At 33.7% G+C, this 25479-nt stretch overlaps 1 protein-coding gene across 2 annotated transcripts in view; it reads right to left on the bottom strand.

Annotated features, from left to right (window-relative positions):
* The window catches only part of PTEN (phosphatase and tensin homolog), a 79852-nt gene that overhangs the window by 5943 nt on the left and 48430 nt on the right, over positions 1–25479 (bottom strand). For both annotated transcript variants that reach the window (XM_019651497.1, XM_019651496.1), the window contains 5 exons: positions 23312–23355; positions 21298–21536; positions 7929–8070; positions 3431–3597; positions 749–973 (listed from right to left, as the gene is read on the bottom strand). In XM_019651497.1, coding sequence (XP_019507042.1) covers positions 749–973; positions 3431–3597; positions 7929–8070; positions 21298–21536; positions 23312–23355 — 817 coding nt within the window. The remainder of the gene's footprint in view (positions 1–748; positions 974–3430; positions 3598–7928; positions 8071–21297; positions 21537–23311; positions 23356–25479) is intronic.

The following is a 25479-nucleotide window of genomic DNA, read 5'->3' as shown; positions in this document are numbered from 1 at the left end:
TTTTAGAAAGGCAATAACAGGGGAGGATGATCAAAGAATGCCTTTCAGACCACATGAAGTTGAAGCTAAGGCTAGAATATGAGATGGGTACCCGTGTGAGAGGTAGAGGAAAGGATGAGGGTGGCGAGGTACAGGGAGAAGGAAAAGAATTGGAAAGACCAGAGGCAGAAGAGCTTAGCATTTTGAAGAAATTAAGAGAGACCAGTATGGGTTAAGCTCCAGGAACAGGGAGAGAATGTGGCTAGGGTTGACGTAGGAGGCAGGCCTGTGCTAAATTATGCAGGTTCTTGTAGGTCATATTAAAAACCACAACATCTTTAAAAAGTGTAAAGAGGAGTGACACAATCAAGTTTATTTTCAAGATCACTTTGAGGGGCAGAGAATAAATTGGAGGGGTGCAAGAGTAAAACTACTGAAAACATTCTGTATGAAACATTCCCAAATGATTTAATTCTCTTCCACTTTCCCCCCCCATTTCAATTTCATATCCTACTTATTTAACAACTCCCCTCCCCAATGTCTGCCCCAAGTCTTACCAAACAACAACAAAGAATAAAGAAAGCAAAATGCAGTTTTTATGACTTTTTATACATCTTGGATTTCGTCAGAAACTTTCAGATTGCTGTTACATAAATATTACTTCTAAATAATGCTTAATTTAAAAATTAGTCAAGTCCTTCATCAGCTATATATCTAGAATAACACACATAGAGCCACCCATCAACTCCTCAAAATGTTTTTAACTGACCTTAAAATTTGGAGAAAAGTATCGATTGGCTTTGTCTTTATTTGCTTTGTCGAGATCATTTTTTGTTAAAGTGAGTACTAGATATTCCTTGTCGTTTTCTGCACGCTCTATACTGCAAATACTATCAATTTCTTGATCACATAGACTTCCATTTTCTACTTTTTCTGAGGTTTCCTCTGGTCCTGGTATGAAGAATGTATTCACCCAAAAATGAAACATTTTGTCCTAAAAAAATAAAAATGACATATTTTTAATTTTTTAAAAAAGAAAATAATGTTACCTATATTCAACATCTGCCACAAGAAGTCAACAAAATAAGCCATGTGTCATTTAATGTTCTAAATAAAAGTAAACACAAAGACTAGTACTTGACAAGGTGTGGGTCATCTGTTGCATCTAATTTACATATGAATTTTCTTTTATTCAAATTTTAAACCAAGAATGTAATTCCACAAGTTCTAAGATAACTTACTTTTGTTTTAAAACCTTAATTAAAATATCTTCTTTCTGGTCTAATACTAGATTTAAAAAATATTGAGTTTATATGTATGTATTTAAAAATTCAGAAATGGATTTAATTTTCTCTATGTTTCAACAAGTTACCTATTAACAAAATTTACTTTAACAAAAGTTCTTGAAATTGCAGTACAACTTTGCAATGAAGCAAGGCAAGTATATTTTTACTGTTGCAGCAATACAAACATTAAGTGGCTCTAGTTTCTTGAATGCCAATGTATGTTTGAAAAATATGGGGGGAGAAGGTAAGTGATTTTTTTGTTATAAGTGTCTATTTTTTAAAAATCATTTATTAAATAATGTGAGGTTTTATTAACAAAAACAATGGAGGTTCATCACTTTAAACCTTTCTTGACCAACAAAAAAAATGTTCTCTCTCTTAATTAATGGAATTTGGTCTGTATAGCTCATTTGACAATTAATAATGTATAGCCCTGTGACATCTCATCTGGTGCCTACACTGCCATTTAAATCTTTTAATTTATCTTCAGGTTATATTTTTCCCCCCAGGAAGGTAGTAAAATGCTTAAGTATCTTATATCTTAAATGTCTTTGTATCTTCTAACAGTACCTATCTAGCAAAGCAATCTTATATGTATCTTTTAAAAAATATTTGTTAATTTTAATTATTTTAGCAAAGTCATTGAATTAGTAACACACACATTTTAGAGTCAGAAGAAAATAAGCTAGTAATATTTAAATTTCTAAAAATGTGGATTTTGTATATATACTGATTATACTAAAACTGTTGTTTAAATCAGAGTAAACATTTATAAAAGGAAGGGAAAAATCACATAAAATGGACCTATATGCAAAACAATCCAAGATACACAAATGTATTATATATATTTAATTTAATCTTCAATTTTACATGTGTTAATGTAATGTACAGATGGAAACAACTGAAATGATAAGAATTAGTACACTCCTAACGGTACAGGGAAATAGTGATTCAGGTGCCTGTTTTAAAGAGCAAAATATAAAATTTTATGTGTGCCAGTCTTACAACAAATAGAAGAGAAAAAAACTACTGACCTAAATTTTAGAAAATTTGCTAACATGTCTTGGATTATTGAATAAAATTTTTCAAAGTTACTGTTTTTCAAAGTTACTGAGATATATTTATGACCAGGTAGGAAATGGGGAAAAAAAAATCAGTTTAATATTTTTGTGATTTTCCAGCTATTTGGATTCTAAATAAAGGAAATCATGTTTCTTCTAATAAGTCAAAGTAGAGTTTAAAATTTTTGTAGTAAATGAAGCTTCCTCCTATTTTCTTTCAAAAATAAAAGCTAAAAATCAATATTATTACTGAGAATGTCTAAAGACTGGCAATACAGTATCTAGTATGCTTAACAAGGCAGTGACAACATACCAAAGCTAATGTGTTTGTTCATTACCACCTGTAAGTTTTGTACCTTAGGTTCACCTAAAACGTTCACTTAATATTTTAAAAAGAGATAATTTGTTTCAATATGAGCTCTTGCATTCTCTAAATAGAGCTCAGTTAAGACGCAAACCTCACTAACTTTTCTAAACCTACATATTTAAACACCACATTTTTTCATTCTTTATTACTTCCTCTTCATACCTATTTCTCTCCTAGATAAAAATCAAAATAGTAAATTTAAGGCAACTAAATATAGAATGACCCAGTCACAAAAACATAAACCAAAATAAGGGAAAGTGGTTTGTGTCATTACACAAGACCATGAAACAGAGCTTATTTATACATATAGACCAAATTTTGTTGAAATTCATGGTCCCACACTAACTTCTCAGTTAATCAATCATCCCTTTTAAGAGAATTATAACTGATTTCATGGAGCATGTATACAACCTTTAATGTTTTTACAAAAATTTCTTTGCATAACCTAAGCTAAGGAAAATTCATCTCAAATAACAGTGCTATATGGCCTTTTCCTTCTTATAGGATTAGTTACCATTATAATGGCTCATCAATGCATAGTAAGCAAAGCATGTACAAATCTAATAGCAAAAACAATTATAATTCATTAGATAGCAATCTTAAAATAAAATATACCTTTTAATCTCTCCCTACGGATTGATTTCTGCCTAACCAAGTGCTTTAAGCAAAAGACCTGAGGTTACTATTAAAGGTATGGCTATTTTGGATATTTCTCCCAATAACAGTAAAGTGCAAACCTTTTTTAGCATCTTGTTCTGTTTGTGGAAGAACTCTACTTTGATGTCACCACACACAGGCAACGGCTGAGGGAACTCAAAGTACATGAACTTGTCTTCTCGTCGTGTGGGTCCTGAATTGGAGGAATATATCTTCACCTTTAGCTGGCAGACCACAAAATGAGGATCTGCATGGTTAAATACATATAAATATTATTTCACAGGAAATGCCTTTAACTGTCAAACTGTCAAAAAACTATTTTATGATTAATATTAGCAATATATACAAAATAGTAATTCTGCTTTTGTAACCGTGATCTAAAACAAATCCATGAAATTAGGTTAAAAAATATAATCAATACAAGATTTTCCCTAATTTGAACCTTCAACATAAGGTTCTATTACTGGTATGAAAGTCAATTCTATATATTTCATAAATAGTAAGTCCCAAGATTAGACTTCTAGCATTATAATAACATAAAAACTTTAACATTAAAATGATGTTAAAATCTAATTTAAATTATTTTAAGCATTAAAATGCTAAAATAATTTTCTGGCACGTCTATGAACTGCATAAAAGGTTATTTGCTGCAGTATTTTAAAGTCTCTACCATGTAACAAAACTCACAAAATACAAATCATGACATGTTCACAAGAGGAAAGAAATATAATCTATAACAAAGTTACACTAAATTTCATAAATGTAAGTCTCAATATTTATAAAAATATTAACCATCATTCATTTGCCTATAGCTTACATTTTATTTTTAAAGGTATATAAAGCCACCATGATAAGAAACAGAAAGAAAGACTTGATGTGTCTGCAAAGAGATGTGACAGACATCAAGTACAATCGGTAGCACACCCCCCTCCCTCTAAAACACACTCCATATTCATTAGTAAGTGTTTTAACTTTGGCCTATATTTGTTTTAAAATAACTGGTGAAATATGACCTCTCAAAATGTATCACGCTTATATATATTATCAATGCGGCTAAAATGTAGTGTGAAAAGGGAAGGATTATATTGCCTTTTAAATCTACACAAATACATTTATACCTAATGACATTAATGAATGGAAATTAGTTAAAACATGAGTGCTATGATCCTAGGGCTTTAAAAACTTTATCTAAATAATTGGACAAAGTATAATTTATTTGTTAATTCAAAAACAAGTGTTCATTAAAAAGAAAGTGATTAACCTTAGGTGGGTTAGAAATGGGTCTTGAAGAAAACATGCCAAGACAATCAAGAAATACAAACAAGCTTGTATAAAATGCATGAGAAATATATATGTATACATATATACATACAAACACAGAGACATAAAATTCTCAGCACCAAAAGGCATCAGCCTTAAAGATGAAAAAAAATGTATCACATTCTTTATCAATGTGACCAACAACTGAGAACAAGGCAAAAAGCTTATCCAAGCTAAATTAATTTTCCAGTTTAATAAACATCTATTGGCTCATCTATGCAATATCTGAAACAGTATCAATAATCACATAGTAAATAGATCTGATAAAAGCATGTGGGATTATTCTAATATGGATTTGTGAGACATTTATCTTGAGAAAAAGACTCTCTAAAAAGGGAAATATGACACTAACAATCTGTCAATAATTTTCACTTCCTTGTTAAAGATTCAAAGTACAATCAGCCATTTTACATGATAAAGACTACATGATATTGAATATTTTACCCAGAAGTCTAGCTTGAAGAAACAAACAAGGTATGATTTCAAAGCTGTGATAAAAATCAACCAGGATGAAAATGCCTTCTAACCTTATTTATTCAAACTGCACTAATTCAGATTCTGATAATCCTGATTTTAGGAGTGTAAAAAGCAAATTAACTATGTAAGCTAGATTTCAATTTAACTACATCTACAATATATATCTTCAAAAATTTTAGAATTATATAAATAATCCACAAGCTAATTACAAATCAGTGTTACTTAGAATTTCCCTCAAAAACTAAGATAAAAAGTTTTAATAAAAATAAGTGGAAAAGATTTCCTCAAATCACTAAAGAAAATAATTTTCTTTACAATGTGAATTTCACATTTTAGATCGATTAAACAAGTCCAACATTAGTATGGTTCTGCTGACTTCTAAGATACAATTCTGATATATATTATTTGATACAATCAACTGTGCTCTAAAGATTGATAACTAGTAAAAAAATCAGAATTAAATTTTCTTGGATATATGCATATTGAGAGTATTGACAGAAAATCAGTGAGCATCTTTTATTAACATTTTTAACCCTTTAAGATGTATGGAATATATTTACTTTTCCTTTATTTAGAAATATTAAGACAATAATCAAATAAGAAAAAAAGTTAACCCCGCACAACTTTGTAACACACTATTTTCACAGGTTTTGTTTTCTTCACTGATACTTCTTATTCCTCCTGAAACCAAACTGTTGCAACTCCCCTTGTCTCAGTCCTCACCCTGTTTCCCTCTGAGGTTTTCCATCCTATCGCCTCATTACACGTTTACATGAAAGGCTTAACTACTATGTCTCTTTCCTGATGCTTCCCCAAATTTCTGATATAGCTCTCATCTGAAGATTCAAATCCGTACTTTCAAGTACTCACTGAATATCTTTATGTAAGCAGCTCACCTTCACCTGATTTAAAACGTTTAAACCAAAATATCAACATTCATGTCTCTTGATACACTTTTCTATCCTCCCTTTTCTGTGAATTATTCACCCGACCAATATCAAAACTTTGACAAAAATCTTCAGCTGTAAATGGCAAAAGAAAAACTAATCTAATCCCATTTGATTGCTCTAGCAAACCACATGTGAATTAGAACACGTCACATAACTGGTTTCCTTTCCACCATTTTTTTCCCCTCTTGCAATAATCACTTTCTATACAACTCTACTTAAAACACAGCTTAAGTCTCCAGTATTATCACTGGCACCACAGCATTTATCAAATCAAGTCTGATATCCCCATTCAGGGTCCTCTAACAGTCAAGCGCACATTCCATTCCTATTCTATTCTCTGTCTCTACATTTCTTGTCCAGTTCATATCATTCTGCTGTACTTCAATTCAAGTTACTTCTTAGTGGCTGTAGTACTTCCTTCAGTTGTAATGACAGTCTCAACTGTGTTCAATAAAGAGCTGGGCTTCCTTCATGAAACTATATGACAACCCTTAAAACTTTTTCTGAATCATTTGTAATTTATATATACAACCTCCCATTATATATTACTTATATATGACTTCACTATATAGTATTAAATCACAGTGCATAGAAAATTAGTAAAGATTAAAGGATTTCAGTAGTCAGTTTAAATATAATACTGAGACCAAAACAAAAACAAAAAACAAAACACAACATTTAAATGTAGGTAAGCAGGACAACTGATGAGATTTTTACTAGTGAAAAAAATTATACAAGATTACTGAAATGAATGAATGTTCTCTTTCTCTAATATTTTATCTTTCTTATGGTTCTTATACTGATATCTATGCTACCAGAAGAGCATGAGGTTTTTTTCTTCCTTTTTCTTTTCCCCTATGAATCTGTGAAGTTCCTATGTCAATCACCTCTGACAGCCTTGCACTCAGCAGTTTTTAAAATTGTACTGAGATGACAAAAGCATCAATGAGGTCTCTTAGAAGCCTTTAACATGCTACATTAATAAAACTGTGGTCTTCAACCAAGTTGCCTTGCTCTTAGAATACAGGAAATATCTGATGAAGGTGATCACACCTATCTGACAAAGATAAACAACATCAAGAAATTAATTTCCTAGGTATAAATGAAATTAGGGATAGAAATTGTTTTAAATTACATAAATGTTTTCAAGAAGCAATACTTAAAGCTAAAAACAAAAACCACTATGAATCATAAAATATCACTGAGGTGTTATTAGAGGTATTAAAAGAAATAATGCAGTAGTATCTTATCTAGAATCTACAAAACTGCATTCTAAATACTCGGATCTAAATCTCAGTTTTCTCTAATACTTCACACTTTGACTCAACCCTATTTAGTCAATATATTTCAGCTTGTTGCCATGTCCTATCATTTTTTTCCTTTCCTCTTTATTGCCCCTGTTGCCATTCCTTTCAATATCCGGTCTTCGTAAGATATGAAGGAATTGGTCTTTACCTCAACCCCAGTAAACTGATGATACCCACTGCTACTCTACTCTCAAGCTGGATCTGATAGGTCAGATTTTTCAGTCATCTGTTCAGACTTTAGGCTGCATTTGGTAATTGCAATACAGACTGTTTTTAGGGTGTTTTTTTTTTTTTTCATAAATACAGTTTGGCTTCAAAGATATTAAAACCCATTGCCCTTGGCTTCTTTAGCCCAATGCACTGAACAACTCAGCTAATTAATTAGTTCGGATGCTTCAGAAATGCATATACTACTGCATAAATTTTACATGTGGTAAATATCTTTCTAGATTTTTATATAAACTTCTAGGTATGTTAGGGAAGGTGTTCCAATACATGGAAGAATGAGAGTTTAGAGCACTTACTGCAAGTTCCGCCACTGAACATTGGAATTGTTTCAAACATCATCTTGTGAAACAACAGTGCCACTGGTCTATAATCCAGATGATTCTTTAACAGGTAGCTATAATAATACACATAGCGCCTCTGGCTGGGAATAGTTACTCCCTGGTGGACAGAAAGAAAAAAAAAGGGGGGAAAAAGAAAAGCCAAATTCAAAAGAAAAGTTCCATTATAGTTATTTCACTAAATTGTTATGGTAACTGGGTTGTAATCACTGAAGAACATACATACATTAGATATTTCACTTTAAATGATTAATATTTCAATCCAGCTCAATAATAGGGTAAATCAGGGCAACATCAATACAAAGGAAAACATCAGAATAACTTTTCTCCCTTAAAATACAAATATCATAATACCCACATTTCGTCGATGCTCACAACAATGCTCTGACCCAGGAACCCAATAAGCAAAGGCCACCACACATCCAGAATAAATGTCAAAGGCCTCTGCACTCCAGCTGTGCTCTTTACACATAGGGTTCCCCACAAGGATTTATTGGCTCAGTTCCTCACAAACTTAGTTACCTATTTTCCAGGCAAAAGTATCAGAATCAGCAAACCAGATAAAGGTATACTGCCTTTAAAAGGTAAAAAAAAAAAAAGCAGCAGCAAAAAGTAATGCTGGCCTTAGAGCCCAGCAAAAACAGGAGTATGTGGTTGACATAAATGTATGAAATAGTCAGAAAACACAAGTACTTAGAAATGTCCCTGATTTACAAACATCTCTTTGTTGAAGAAACCGGGAAATAAGTAATGTTTTCAAAAATTTAGGTATTACAAATGCTAAAAAATATATATAATTCATGTGGTGTTTAAAAGGTGACTTATCTAAAGAATAAAATCTTAGGTGTGCAGCAATGCAGTCACTAATAATGCTGAATAAATAAATGAAGTTTTAGGGCATTTATCTAAGGTTGCTTTTCTATTACACAATGTGACTTCAGGAAAATTCAAGCATTTTAACCTAGAAAAATAAGGTAAATAGTAACATTAAGAAGTCTGACAGTGAAAAGTGACTTGTGAAAACTTAAAGTATACTCAAGAGAAAAAAAAACTCGCAATATTTCTCTTTATTATTGGAATCTAAATCTCCTAGTGCGTTAAAAACTCTGAACACAAATACTTTTCTCTTCCCTCTAATGAAAAGTACTAAGTATATTTATGTAAATTTAAAGACAGGTATGTTGAATGACAGGTATGTAGGTATTCACTGTGGTATTCTCTTAAAGGTTAGCATGATTTTATTATTACAGGCAACTAAAAATACATAAATGTCAAAAATTAGCCGTTTCACCTTAGGACAAATGCTTTAAGATTTTGGTTATGATGCAAAGACCACATAATCACAAGACTTGGATTTGAATGCTAACAGTTAAAACACAAACTCTGATTTATTTCCTCAGGAAAATGAAAACAATAAGATGTACCCTACTTTCTTCAGAAGATCCTTATAAGGATTAAACCCTAAATAAAGTTACACAAAGCATGCTGAAGCTACAAAATATTACACAAATCCTGACAGTTTTAGAAATTGTACCCATATTTAAGGTATAATTTTGGAATTGCTGAAATTTTAGTTCTGTGTATTTTCTTAAAGAAATAGTATAAAGCAGCATTGCTTTGAAGAGCTGTTACAAAAATTAATGTAAAATTTATTTATTAATGTGAAAATATCTTCAAGTTTAAAAAGTATTTACACTTAAAATAGTTTACTATACCACATTACTTAATGCCACTTTAGCCAAGAACTTATCATTCATACTATCAAGATAAAATACTTGGAATTGCAAAGCAGATTGGGGGAAAATAGCAGATAGAAGATGGATGGGTGGGAGGGAATCTTTTTTGAGCTATGTAAATTTAATATCTAGTCTAATAAATAAAATTAAATACAATTTTTAAAGATTTAAACCAATCTAAGAAGACCAAGTTATTTGGGGGTGGGGCGTTAATTAAATGATAGATATTTTTCTCTTTATCTCCATTCTTTGCATAAGTTTGTATGCAATAATTAAAAGGTTTTCAAAGCTTTAATTTTTCTCAAGTAGCAAATGACTGGTAGTATATCTATAATGCAGGTGTTCTTGCACCCAGTTTATCCTTACTAGTAAGGGCTAGGCAAATGTGTATAGAGAAAGAACATATAAATCTACTAGTTGTCAACACTGGATGAATAATTTACGTGCACGTACAAGCTGAACCAAAATTACTGACACAATTCAAAGAAAAATTCTGAAAAGCCACAACTATAAATTTAATTCATTTTTTATTTTATTATTATATTATGCATAATTAGGCTTCTGTATCCTAACTTTGCAATTCTTATCTACCTGTTAGCTTTCCAAGACTTCAAATTTAATGTGTCCAGATTAAGAGAAATAAAAAAGTTGGCAAGTCCAAATGTGTATGGACCACAGAGGACCATGTGCCCTCCTTACTCTTTTCTTAGCTCTTATAGCCATGATGCACACTTATTAATGTTTAATTGATAATATGATGAATCATGATGTAATCTAGTATTTGAAATAAAATGAATAAAACCTCCACACTAAACTCACAATGTAATTTGTAACACTTCAAATATCACACTTCCTGAATGCATAAACTGAAAACAATAACTTACGTGCATGTATAACATCTTGAATATGAAGATTTAATTTTAAATATGTATCTTTTAAAAAATGTAAGATATATACATTTTTCTCATCTTCAAAAATTTGTTTTATGCATTATGAAAAGAAGGCTCACCTTTAGAGTTCTTGGAAATGAAAAATACTACAGGTTTTCAAAATTTCAATTTTTCATTTCAATTAAGACTAGTAAAAATCCATTTTATTTTCTAACCAAGAACTTTTAAGCTAAACTGGTCTAACTATATCCCAAAAGTATAGTTCATCTCTCTTCCACTGATGATTCTCCTTTTCCACTCTAATTGTGAAGAAAATTACTTATATTCTTAACCTTTTCCCCTCAAATATAACTTTCAGAACATTCTAATTTGGGGTAAACTTAGCATTCTTCAGGTTGACTTACCACCACATTCCTGACCATCACCTCAAAAGGCAGCCACTGCTTCTTCAATTCCCTTATGTTCACAGAGCAGGAGGGAGGGCTCAGGAGGACAGAGTGGGCACTCCATATCCACAAATACTGAGCCATAGGATACAGAGGCCTGACAAAGGGACTTGAGCACCTGCAGATTTTAGTATCCACGGGGGTTGTTGGAACCAATCCCCCAAGGATACCACAGTCGTGGGACGACTGCATTTGGTGTTACTCCTACTATCCCTTCCATCCCACTTTTTCACTGCCTTTACTCACTCTCACCTATTCCAAATCTCGACGATTCCATAACTCTTCTGGTATGCACTTATTAAACTCTTCACTACAATGGTTTCTGCACTTTACTCAGCCCACCTTTCTATCTGGTACCAGACATCACCCTCAATGAATTCGGCCCCTACCTTACTGGGAACCCTGAGGTCATCCAATGTGAGCATTCTCAAAATTTTCTTCTCCCATCTTAAAATCTTTTCATTCCTGGTTATTTTATAAAAGTAGCTCTTCATGTTCACATAAGTTCCATTTTGGCAAACACTCTATTAATTATCTCCTCTCTGGCATTTGCCTTTATTCTCGCCTCATAATAATCAGCTCAGGTAACCCTTATCCTTTACTCAAAACAAACCAATAATTCAACTACCAAATACCCACATTCTCCCCATATCTTGTATCTCTCTCAAACTATCATCCTCTTTCTCTATATAAACTCTTGCGGAGAAGCCTCTATTCTTTAACTCATAGAAACCTGTTATTACGAGGCTTTCTTAATGGTTATCAGTGATCATTTCCTACTCTTTTCCTAGTCCCATCATGGCTCTTTTTTTTTGGGGGGGGGGCTGCCATTTTGAAAATTCCCTGCTTCTGTCACAGGATATATTCTTTAAAGTTTTTCTCCTGTCCTTACTGGCTGTCTCTTGTCTTCTTGTCCCTAAATATAGGCATGTCTCAAAAATTTGATCGTAGCTATCCCTTCTTTATGCCAATCCTATCTATTGCAGTAGTATAATTATCAATTTCAGACATTAACTCCAAAACCTGTCTCTCTCAATATGATTTATTCCCAACTCCCAATCCAGGATTTCCAACTCGTGGTTGGACATTTATAGCTGGAAACAGAAGCACTTAAAACACAACATATCCAAAAACTAAAACTTACATATTCTTGCATAGACCGACTTCTTTCTGTCAATGATATTCACTATTTTCTCCAGCACCTGATCCCAAAACTTCTAATATCACTGCCACTGATGCTTACTGAGCCCTCACCTCAATTCTCTGCATTGCTCTAAATGCTTTCATAAATATATAATTTAATACTCATAAAGTGGGTATTATTGGCAATACTACTTTATAGACAAGATGAGGTCATACATCTTGTAAGTAATGAAACTGGATTTCACCCTAGCACTCCAACTCGAGTTTGCACTCAAATACTATACTGTTCTGCCATCTTCTTCCTGTTACAGTGAAATAAATAGTCTGAGAGACAGCAGTGATATACATAGGGTTAAAGAAAAGAAAAGTGAGCGATCCCAGCAATATGGCAAAGGTCTAGGCAGAGTGGAGGCAGAGATTGGTCTATCAGTCAGCACACAACTACCTGGCATACACATACATACATAAACACATGTGCATACACACACACTACACACAAAATGGAAAGCAAACAAGAGGTTAAGCTTATTTAAAATACTCACTATCTGATTCCTACCCACCTATTCAGATGCTAAAATCCAGATTTTGACTCTGAAATACCTCTCAAAATATGGCTTTTGGTTTTCTGTGGCCATTCTAGTTCAGTCACCTCCTGCGATTTTGTAATAGCCAACTGATTATCAGTCTTTGATTTATCTATTATTTATACCACTCGGGTTAATTTTTAATTTTATAAAAGTATAAGATAAATCATATTACCACTTAATTCAAAATGTTAAATGGTTTCCCAGTCAAATAAGAACAAATTTTTCACACATGTTAATTCCATTACAACATAAAAACACAGCCCAACCCTTTTAGCCCTCTTTAACTCTCACAAGTCCCTTGTGGGTAACTCTTGCTTTCGGCCAAACTGAAGTATTTCATTTCCCACATACTGTACTTTCTGGTTTTTTAAATATGCTATCTTATCAGATATTAAGGTAGAAGGACTACGCGTGCAGTCACCTGGGAAGTCATACATATTTTCTAACACCTGGACCAATTTAGATAATATAATTATTTGAAGCTTCCAGGTTTGATAGAAGTCACCTGAAATGCAATTCAGAACAGGTAGTTGGGGGCTCCTCCACATTTTCATTCTTAGATGGTCTACTCAGGTTTTGTACTTTATCTGGAAGCATTTATGATAACGTTTTCATTGAAAATTGCCCGCTTCCCATTGAAATTTTCAAATTTGTTAGTATAGACTTAAATATAATTTTTAATTTTACCTTTAGACTAGTTATATCTCCTTCCTCAAACACTACTACAACTTTAGAAGACAGATACTATCATCTCTATTTTAAGGATAAGAAAACAGTCCCAGTGCATACGATTATCCTGTTAAAAACCAGAACCTGAACCTAAATGTGAATCTGATTCTAAGACTTTTTTACTCCCTTGTCCTGGGCTTTACTAATAGCCCCCCTACTAACTACATCTAAAATTAAGATCTCCTTGAGCTCTTATTTTTCCTATATGTGAAGAATCTCCAAAGTAGAGTATTATAGAACTTCAATTCCATGAAACTAATTAATGTATTAAATAGTGGTGCATGAACCACAGAATCCTTGAGAATAATATGAAGCAGACAACTGGGATTTTTCTCTCAACCCAGCATCCTTTCCCCTTTGGGAAGTATCAATCTCCCTGTGGTTTGGGGGTGTGGGGGTATGCCTTCAGTTTCAGATGTATGCCCCAAGCCTCTGGCCAGAACGTTTGGTTGAGGGATGAGTGCATGCCCTGATCCAGGTAAATCAGGACCTATCTAGGCATTTTTGAGCAGACTGTAGCTCTCTTCCCACTGCAGTTGCTAAAGCAGACAGAATGTAAACCTGGAGCTACGAGGAGTCATACTTTGCCATTACATTACAGAGAGCCTGTCTGAAAATAAAGTATATACAGAGCAAAGAAGAAAGCTGAGATTCTTGACATCTGTTAAGCACCTAGATGCAGGCCAGAGCTTTTCTAGGGTTATATAAAACCAGCAAATATCTCCTTTTGTTTAAGGTATTTTGAGGTGGGTTTCTGTGAGTGAACTGAAAGAGTTCTAATACATTATAATTATAATATAACCGCTTCCCCCCACCCTTTTCAAGTTTCTATCTCTACTTTGGGAATCAAAATAACAAAGAAAAAGAATTTGGACTGGAGAATATACTACAGGAGAAAGAATGCTGGATTTGAGGTTAGGAGGTATGCCTTTGAGTTATTACAGGGAGATTAAATGACCGAGGACAGCCTGATTTTTGCAAATCTGTTCTATCATTTATATTAGAATGAGTCTGAATTAAATACAGTAATACCTTGGTTTGCGAGCATAATTCGTTCTGAAAACAAACAACTTGTATTGCAAGACACTGCTCGTTTACCACGTTAAAACATATTAGAAATGTTTGCTTGTCTTGTGGAACACTCGCAAACCAAGTTACTCGCAATCCAAGGTTTTACTGTAATTACTAAGGTCCTTTAAGGTATAAAAATCTTACAATTTTATGAATATACATACTGGATAACATGTATTAAATGAACAAGTTAGCCCAGGAGAATTAATGTTAGGAAAAATAAAAATGTTATATTAAGAGTTTTTTAAAGCTGAAAAAGAGAATTACAGCTTATTTTGTTTTAAATGAAAAGAAATGAGAAAATTTCGGGCCGGCCGGGTGGCGCGTTGGTTAAGAGCTGGCTTGGGACACCAGAGGGTCCCGGTTCGGATCCCACATATGAGGGCTAGTGACACTGCCCTCTACAGCTAAGATGCTGAACAACAGCTCAACCTGGAGCTGGGCTGCCCTGAGTCGCCGGCGACGGCGTAGGCTGCAGCCCCTGCTGCAGTGGGTTGCCATGGGCTACCGTATGTAGCCAGCAGCCAGCGTGAGCGGCCAAGCAGCCGCAGTGAGCGGCCGTCCAGAAGCCGGCGACTGATCTGCCTCGCCCGGGAAGAGCGCAATGATGGTGCCAGCTTGGGCCAGTGAAGCAACGTCCTCCACAACTAGACTGAAGAACAAAAAGGACAGCAACTTGTCTGTTCTACTTCCCCCAATTCCCCAGCGCTGTTCCCATCCCAATTCCCCAATTTAAAGAAAATTTCATTAGGTCACCACATGGGGAAATTTAGTAGTAAATAGACTAGAAAAAAATAACCTGATTATATGTGATGGGACATACAGATTCATTCCTCAGAGAAACTAGAAAATTCCATCTTCTTGGGATCACTTAGAATCAAGTTAGTATTTATTATTACTAGAAGACTTAAGTCTTCATTAAAGATAAGCTAATGAACTCACAGAGATCATAATATATGGGGACTTTATCTGTAATCATTGCTTTGAAAAAAAATCAAAAGCTCAAATGTTTTTCCTAAGAGTTTAATCAAAGAAAATAAATGTTAATGCTTATATTACCTGCCACCATCTGGAAGGCAAGGGAAAAAGAGAGGGTTAAGTTTGTCATATAATAAAAGCTTGCCTTTTTAATTTCAGAAAATGTGGGAATCTTTCCAAAATACACACTTACCAGCACTCACAGGATGTCTTAACTCTTTATTCATGGTTTATAATAAATATTGTGAGTTATGGATTATAATTCTGAAATGTAAGTGCAAATGCAGGCTGTGAGGCATAGGACTAGATGGGAATCGTTCCTAGGAGTTGCCCTATACCATGCTTTCTTGTGAGGGCAGGGGGTGGAGAAATGATTAACAGCTTGTTTGGGAATAATCTGCCACATGCTCATAAAGCAAAACGATAAACTATGCAAAAGAAGTGTGCATTCGTATAAATTATTGAATGAATGACAGGAGTCGTCCTTCCCTCAAGAAGTTAATCCCACTCTCAGAAAACATTTTTCTTCACAGGAGGTATCAGTTGTACTTTGACTTCTACAAAACATTCAAAAACCTGAAATTTTATTTGGGCATTACTAACACAATGGCATATTTTATGGTATGCTGGCACCCACCACTCTGCGATCTAATTTGCACCAAGTCTGCCAAGGAAATGTCAAGACTCTGCTAGATTATTCTAAGAAAGTCTCTGTAAAGTCTACAAATTCTTCACCAAAACATGACAACTGGATCCTCTTTCTTCAAAACAAGGGGGAGAGGGAGAAAAAGGGTGATGGAGAAGAGAAAGATGAGGGAGAAAAAAGAGGAGGAGGAGGGGAAGGGGAGAGGAGAGGAGGGAGAGAAGAAGAAACATTCTGCTCCTATATAAATGTCCCCAGAACACAATTTTCTTCAGCTTCTTAATTTTCTCTATAATTAAAATGTATAATATAAGCAAAACATTAAAGACAGTCCTAATAAAATCACGAACTAAAAATTCATAAAATGTATGTATTTCCTATAACAGTGGTTCACAATTACAAAAATGCAAACCTACAGACTCAACCTAAAAGGAAATAACTGGAAAGAGGGTAAATCTATTAGCAGATGTTTCAAGAATAAAGCTACTTTGGATAATCAATTTTATTTATTATAAGATACTTCTCCAGAAGAAATCTACAGTTGTGTATAAACAGTTTTACCGTGCTCAGTGAAATTTTCTTGTGATTAAATTAGTTACAGTCTTTAAAGGTTAAAAATATATTATTTCACGAATTCTCCAATCATTAGGTAAACATGTAATATATTTGAGTGTTTTAACTACTTAAATCAGGGTTCATTAAGTGTCCTAGCTTCTATATAAAGAAGGGTATAAACTGAGAAGCCTTGTCCAAATAGGTCAATTTCATCAGAATTTACATGACCTTTCAGGAGAGCGTGACCCTGTACTAAGATTAATTCTGAACAGTCTCAAAATTATTTTGCTGTTCCAGATTTGTGGATTTAACAGTGTAGAAAGAAGATCAAGTGTGCTGAGCTCAAATTTTACTCTGAATGCTGTCATGGACTGGATGATCTTAATCAAAGCACTCAGTTTTATCATCTATAAAATAAGAAACATTCCTGGAAAAAAATATCCTATGACTTTTATCCACTGTATCTAGCTTTCTAATGCTGTTGCAATCTAAAATGCTGATGGCACCACTGAGTAAAACACAGCTTCATCAAGAGCATCTGTTCATAAATTTCTTTGCCTTTTTAAATATACACAGGGATAAAGGTAGGAGCACATTAGGATACTCCTTTAGACCCTGTGAATAATACATCCAAGAAATGGTGTAGTTATATTAATTAATCATGAGCTAAAACATAGATCTCAATGATTTCTTTTGATTCCAAGATGCTAAAAGTGATCAATTTTGGCTAACTTACTCAACTCTGAATCTTAACACCAGGTAATAGCAATACATAACAATTTTACTGAGTACATCCACAACAGTATGTACAAACTCTATTTTCTATTAGCCCATCACCTTTCACTTGAGGGACAGGCCAATCTATAAGAGGGTGAAGAATGCCTGGAGCAATTCCGCTGATAATGTGCATACTCCTACATTCTTCCGCATGACACTATAAACTTTATATTTTATTTTCATAAATATGTCTCTAGCTATCTTTTCATTCTGGCCCACTTCACAACAATATCCCATGGGTCTTGCCATTTCATCAAATATCTCCTCACCTCTACAGAGTAACAGAAATGACAGTATTGCCAGATTGTGATGGCTAAAATATCTTCTAGCTGACAAACTAAAATATGTCCTCACTTTTTGATTATGGAGACTTCTCTTGGATGTAAGTTAAACTGGAAACAGAGAAAATAAAGTATAACCAAGTTTAAGTATACTTGAGTTTTACTTTTATCCCTCAACATGATGGATTGGAATATCCCAAATGCTTCTTCTTCTTTTTTTTTTTTTTTTAGCTGAGCCATCCTGCTACCTGTTGGCAGCTCAGCGGCTGCTCAGCTCGGGCTGGACTTGAACCGCTGTTGCTCAGAGCTCAAACTCTTGAGCGAGCTCTTAACCAACTGAGCCACTCGGCCCGCCCGCCCAAATGCTTCTTATATGGTTAGTTCTCACTATCAGAAGCATTAGTCAACCATCCTGAAAAAGCATTTACATTAGAAAAAGGTGTTCTATATGCATATGTGTGTGGGTGGGTATGTATAAGAAGGAAGAGGGGGAAAAAGAGAGAATGCATGAGAGAACAGCTTAATTAGATAGAAAAGGATATAGCATTACAAAACCTTTATTTGCCCCAACTCAAAATTCTTGATTAAAACATCCTAAATGGCTGCTAGCTGTAATGCCAAACAAACAAAAAGTCATAGTTGAACGTGGTAAAGACAAATACCTTAGAAATGGTCAAACATATTTGTAGCTTACAACAGAAAAGTAGGACTGTCGCAGTATCTCTATCAAACAATTTTATCCATTTCAAAAAAATAAAAAATTTGACTTTTCCCCTAAAACTATGAAGCAAGTCATGAAAGAATTGAAAATACCATTTTCCTTCAGCATATGACTTCTCAGCTTAGCCAGCTACTACAATAGTTTCATCAAATAATGCATGGTGACACAATCAAAGAATAATTCTTATTTTAGAGTCCTTTTTGGAAACTTCAGGGGACATTAACATTTTCAAAATGGTGAAGTTTCTTTGCAAAACAAAAACAAAACAAAAATTTCTGAAGAAATCTCACTTATCTGTAGACAGATAGCACAGCTTTATGCCTGGCAAAACATCTGATTTTGCTGCTTTGACACACAGAAGTTCTGCGTGTCATTGTGACTCACTGCTTTGTTCATCAGTACGCACTGGGATGCAAGACTCTACCATCAATCCTGAGAGAAGCCTTATCTACTGTGAAAATATTCTCCTGCCTCATGAGGGTCAAGCCTTGAATCATAACCTGCGCAAGAGGATCTGTCATGAAAAATGTACTGTTGTGAAAGCCGCCAAAGTCATAAAAGCCAAGACTTTCAATCAGGGGCTTCTCAAGAGGTTTTGTCAAGAAGTGGGAGCAACTATGAAATTCTTTGCTACACATAAGTTCACTGGCCTTCAGAAGACAAATTCTACAGCCAGAATTTTAACTGCCCTTAACTGGATAAAATATAAATTTGTTTAGTCAGTTTAACTCTTCAACCTTAAAACTAAACTGTGGAGTCATAATCCTTTCCTTCCTAATATAGCATTGTCAGGATCTTGCCAAAAATGATCTCATTACCTAGAAGGCAAAGAAAACGATGCAACACGAATTTATCTGAAGAGTCCCAGAGAATTGCATTTCTTGACACAAGCCTACTCTCTCATCTGGCAAAAGAATCTACAAATTCCATTTGCTTTCATTCTTTTGTGAGAAAGGATTTTCAGCACTTGTTTTCACCAAAAACAAAAGTCAAAATTGATTGTATATCAAAGATGACATAAAGGTTGCCAAGTCAAAGACAATGAAATAGTTTCAATGTTATTTACAAGCTAAATAATAGCAGCCCTTTCATTAAATTTTACTATTCAGCAGAACTAAAGCTTTATTTTGGTTAATTTGTACCACTTAGATTTATTCATCATTCTCAAGGAATGACCAGATTTTTGCATGAAAAACAAATGAGACATATTTCTTACAAAGGTTTATTTTACATTCTATGTTTAAAAAATTGTTTGAGGGCAATTAAAAACTATATCAACAATTTTATGTTCATGTACACCATGCATATTTTTGGAAGAATATCTATAGCTTTCATCATATTTTTAAAAGGTATATAACATAAATAGTTTAAGTGCCCCCTAACTTAAATCTAGGGTTATGGCTCCACATTACACAACTTTTCTATTTTTATTTTGAATTATTTTCATCTGATTCCTTTTCCACTACCAAAATGTCTGCTGCTCAGCAACCCTGTTTTACATTTTTACCACTGCTCCTGTGATTCCATTTTAATTGGACCCATTTCTATATGGTTTTCTTCCCATTCAGTCTCTTTTCCTGTGCTGCTCTGCATTTATTCACTTAAGTGTAAAACAATTTACCTTCTATATTTTTAACCAGCAAAAGCAAATGTTTCCCTCTAGATGATGAAAGGATGAACCAAAGTAAGTAGCTTAGGTTCTCCACTCTGGAATTCATTCCAGTGCTATCAACCGAGGTGCACACCATATACAGAAATATAAGACAATCTATTAATATCATAATCAACATTCACCAAAATCATGCACTAATATAAGATTCAATTTTTAAAATTACCATCAATAAACAGTACTTTGGCATCCTTAGATATAATTCTAAAAAGTCACAAAGACAAATAAAACAAGGAATGAGGAAGGAGTAAAGGAAATAGGAATCAATGTAACTATCCAGTTCAAAATGATAGATATGATCACTTATGGTTCTGCTTTGAAGATGAATTAAAAAGAAATTAAACTGGAAGAGAATCTTCCTGATTGCAAAAATTATTAAAACTAAAATAAAGTTTTCACATAAGTTATGATGTCTCCCTCAATAGAGCTCTTTTAATGAGTTTTTCCATCTATTTAAATGGTTTGGGTTTTTTCCTTCCTGCAGACAAAGAAATTTACAAAATCTCTTTGCAAGAAATGTAAACATGTTTTGCCATACTCACCATCCAAAGAAATCAATCTCTTGAATATCACTGTAAAAGTTCTTCCAAGAGTTCACTTTCTGCTTTCAAATGTACTACACAAATTAAATTTGTCACTGATTTTCAACAGTCTTCAGTCTTCTGAATAAGAGCTTTGACTAATCTTAACTACACATATTAATATTCACATCAAAGAATAATCTTTATGTATTTAAAAGTAAAGATCATACTTTACTAGGTAAAGGCATTCAAGTTATTATCCAAACAAATTTTATTCTCAATCAAGCTTCAAAAATATCAAGCTTGCTTTTGATCAATATGCCGCTTTTTAAAATGCTTTGTTAAGTATGAGACTAAATATGCAATAGTTAATTGGGAAGATTTGGTGGCATGACATGAAAATGCAGGCAAGAACAGAAAATTCATCAGTTGTTTGCAAATGCAAATATGAAATTATGGTAGTAACTGACTTAAATATTTAGAAAAAATAAGGGTTACCAACTTTCTTTTTTTTTTAATCTACTTTCCAATAAATTCTTAGATCTAGGGAGAGGAAAGAAAAACATCAAATATAACTTACCTTTTTGTCTCTGGTCCTTACTTCCCCATAGAAATCTAGGGCCTCTTGTGCCTTTAAAAATTTGCCCCGATGTAACAAATATGCACAAATCATTACACCAGTTCGTCCCTTTCCAGCTTTACAGTGAATTGCTGCAACATGATTGTCATCTTCACTTAGCCATTGGTCAAGATCTTCACAAAAGGGTTTGATAAGTTCTAGCTGTGGTGGATTATGGTCTTCAAAAGGATACTGTGCAACTGTGGTAAAAAGATAACTCAGAATAAGAGAAAAATCTCTTTTGAATTGTTTATTAAAAGTTAACTTTAGAAATGCTGCATATAAACTCAACAGATGTTTAAAAAGAAAACTCAGCTCCAGAGAAAAACAATTTGTCTGATAATTTTCTAATTTTTTAATAGAAACAGCCTCTCTTTAACTCTTAAACTTATCCATTAGACAGGGGGCCAAGTATTATTTTCCCCCTTTATGAAAGAGGAAGCTTTGCTATGGAGAGATAGCACAGTTGCAACATATCAGAGGTGGAGGTGAACTCAAAATGAAATGTCACATAAGCCTCCTGTCAGGACTCTCAATGAATTTTCTAACAAAAGGAGTAATAATACTTATAATATTGCATCACCACAAAACATATTCAAAAGAAAGTATAGATTACTAATAAATCGACAATGGAGAGGATTGCATTTTACACTTCATATAATAAAAATGCTCAGTGTGTTGTTTTTTGCAAATGTTAGTGTTGTATACACAGGACTTTCAAGGTATTTATTTACAAAAGAAACTAGAAAAACTACTTATAAAAAGTACAGAACAGTAAAGTTTATCAAATGAAGTTTCGGGTTTTTTCACATGAGTTATTAAGAATCCAAAACTTCTCTGTTTCCTACAGTCAGAGTTGAGTTTTTTAAAATTTGTCTAGAAAAAAGATTTTAAATATGTCACTATTAAATTTTATCTTATTGGTCTCTGCCTCAGTTCCATTCTATTAAGATCCTTAAAACGTCTGACATCCTCTGTGTCATCTAACTATGTAAAAAGCATGTCTTCTATCTTCAACCACGTCATTCATAATGTGGTACAGGATACAATCAATGAAGTCCTCGCGATAGGAGAACTCTTCTGACAGACAATGACTGCCATTTCTGGCGCTCATCAGGGCAGCTTTCACTTAGTCATCTGAGTCAACTATACTACCATTCCATCTTCATCTCCCCAGTGGCACACAAACACATCTAGGAAAGCCTGTTAAATGTCTGTCTAAAGCTAGATAAACCTCAACTAAAACACGCTTTGCCTAGTCATCAGTAGCCTAAATTCACCAAAAAAGAAACATTCTTAGTAAATCTATACTGGCTCTCACCATTAGTGCTTCTGAATTCTCAAACCAACTGAAAGTCCATTCTAGGTTTTCAGGTGGGGTCAATGACAAATACATCAATCTGTAGCTTCCGGCATTCACTTTCTCTTACCAGCATCTGTCCAACTTCTCAACTCTCCAGTTCTCTCATGGCTCAAGAGGTTCCACAAATACAAATGAAAGTTTTTGTGGGCTCTGAGACAGAATTGACTGTACCTGAAGAATGACTCATTAAAGCAGTTCCCAGCTCTCACCTATCGGGCTCCCCTTTTAACTGTTTGTTATACCCTTTCCCACCTTTCAGTCCGGCTCCTCGATAGTAAAATTGTTCTGCTTTCTCCCTATAATCTTACTGTTATACAAAATGCCTCAAAAAGTAGATATAACTCCCTGCTTATCCTATTGTTCGACTAGAAATTTCTCCTAATTCTTAAGTTCATTCTGCAATTTAGTTTTCCTAATATTATTGGCAGGTTTATATGGAACTTGTTTCCTAAAATATAACAGCAAAATTATATTTTTCAAATTTTCTAAGACCATCTTTAAGATAAATATTTATCTCACTTAATAATCAAGATTATTCATTATTGCTATGATGGTAAGATTTAGTCTACAGGTTTTAAGTTATATAACATAATACAGTACATTTATACCTACCTCTGCAGTTAAATTTGGCAGTATCATAATGTCTTTCAGCACATCTAAAAGAAAAGTTTAAATGTCACATAAAGTTATCTTTTACAATTGAGAAAAACAAATAATAGTAACAACATTTTCTGAACCTTTTCAATGTACCAGGTATTATGCTAAGTGTTTTATATTAATAATTTCTTTTAATCCTAAGAATCCTAATGAAGTAGGTTCTGTTTAATAGCCCCATATTACAATTAAGAAAACAAAAGCTTAAAATGCTAAGTGTATGCAATTAGAGTTTATACATTTGCTCACAAAACTTGTGATGCCACTAATACACAACACTGCAAATTCAGCTGCATCTATACCTTCAGATTTCCTGTACGGAAATTTTTGCATGCTAATGGAATTTAATAACTAACTAGTTTTAATATTATCTTTACCTCACAGTTGAGCATACACAGTTTTCCCAAACTATCACTTTAAAAGGTATATGTTAAAAATAGTGAAATTAGGGCCGGCCGAGTGGCGCGTTGGTTAAGAGCTGGCTTGGGACGCCAGAGGACCCCGGTTCGGATCCCACATATGAGGGCCAGTGACACTGCTCTCCACAGCTAAAATGCTGAACAACAGCTCAACCTGGAGCTGGGCTGCTGTGAGTCGCCGGCGATGGCTGCAGCCCCTGCTGTAAGCGGCCATCCAGAAGCCGGCGACTGATCTGCCTCGCCCAGGAAGAGCACAATGATGGTGCCAACTTAGGCCAGGGAAGCAACGTTTTCCACAACTAGACTGAAGAACAAAAGGACAGCATCTTGTCTGTTCCCCTTTCCCCAATTACACAATAAAATATCTTAAAAAAAAAAGTGAAATTATAACAGCAAAGACAAAGAAACTAAATGATGCTGAACTACTAAGATATAACACTTCGCAAACTTTTTGAAACCAGACCTTTCTTTAGATAAGCCAAAGGTAATCTTTTTCAATAATCTCTCATGTTACGAATTTTAATTAAAGTCAGAGTAATGAAAGAGTAATAAGGACAAGCAATACAGAATAGTAAATTGTTGACTTAGCACTACTTAAAGCATGCTAAAATTTGTCTTTTTAATAGTAGTAACACATTTGTTATCATGCACTGGCTTACTCATGATTAATAGGCCATGTTTATAAACACTAATTGGCTCAGAAAGAGATTCTGTATATTATTGTGTTGTCGGAAAAGTCATGACATATTTTTGCAACAAAAAACAGAAAAAAATACGTCATGACTTTTCCGACAACTCAATAGTTTGTGATCGGCAGCATCCTAGTAATTCCAATTACTAACCAAACCAGGTGTTTAAAAAAATATTTAAAATAAAAACAGCATTTGAAAACAAAGTCCCTTAAATCCATAATTCTAAAATCCCCTAAGTATGAAACATCTAACATTTTTTCTTAAATTTATGGCAAACTCAATTGCAGTAGAAACTGATCTGAATATGAGATTGTATGCAGTCTTTCATTAATACACTTAAAATGAAGAGTCAAACATTTCATTCTAGGTACTGTTCTAAATCCCAATGGGATGTAATAATACAAAGTATATGCTTCCATGTTACCTTTCTGACACAGAAAAATTGTGAATGCTGAAACACAACTGGACCCAGACGTTTCAAATTTAGTGATTGCAGACCTATATTTTATGTTTAGAGATCCTGAAAATGTCTGTATAGTTTCTCTACTTTAAACAATTTTAAATCCAAATCCACATGAAGGTTGAACTAATTATAAACAAACTGCAATTCACTAGTTTCTAACTGGTCAGACCTGAAATAAATAAACTTTTATATTACAGCTCAAAACAAAGCTTTCTTATTTTAGCATATTACAATTTAGTATACTCAGTTTTGCTAGAAAGAAAATTTATTCAATAAATGACATATGCACATATATGCATCCTTGCTAAATAATTTCATACTCATACAAAAAAAACCATGATAGGTAAAAAGACTTACTGGCCAAGAAAATAGTCATTTTACACTTTCTTTGGTACAAATTAAATAAGTGTTATGGTCAGTAGTGAAGAATCCATAATGAAATATTTTATAAAGAACCATGTAAAGATAGGGCATAGGAGGTAAGGGGGGAGATATAGGCTAGGAAACAATTCTAAGAAGCTTATCTCATTGAGAGTACAACAAAAAATAAAC

Source organism: Hipposideros armiger, unplaced genomic scaffold (genome assembly GCF_001890085.2).
Source record: "Hipposideros armiger isolate ML-2016 unplaced genomic scaffold, ASM189008v1 scaffold_161, whole genome shotgun sequence".
In the NCBI taxonomy this organism is placed as follows: Eukaryota; Metazoa; Chordata; class Mammalia; order Chiroptera; family Hipposideridae; genus Hipposideros; species Hipposideros armiger.
Note: the sequence above shows the minus strand (reverse complement) of the source record. Positions and strands in the feature narration are given on the sequence as shown.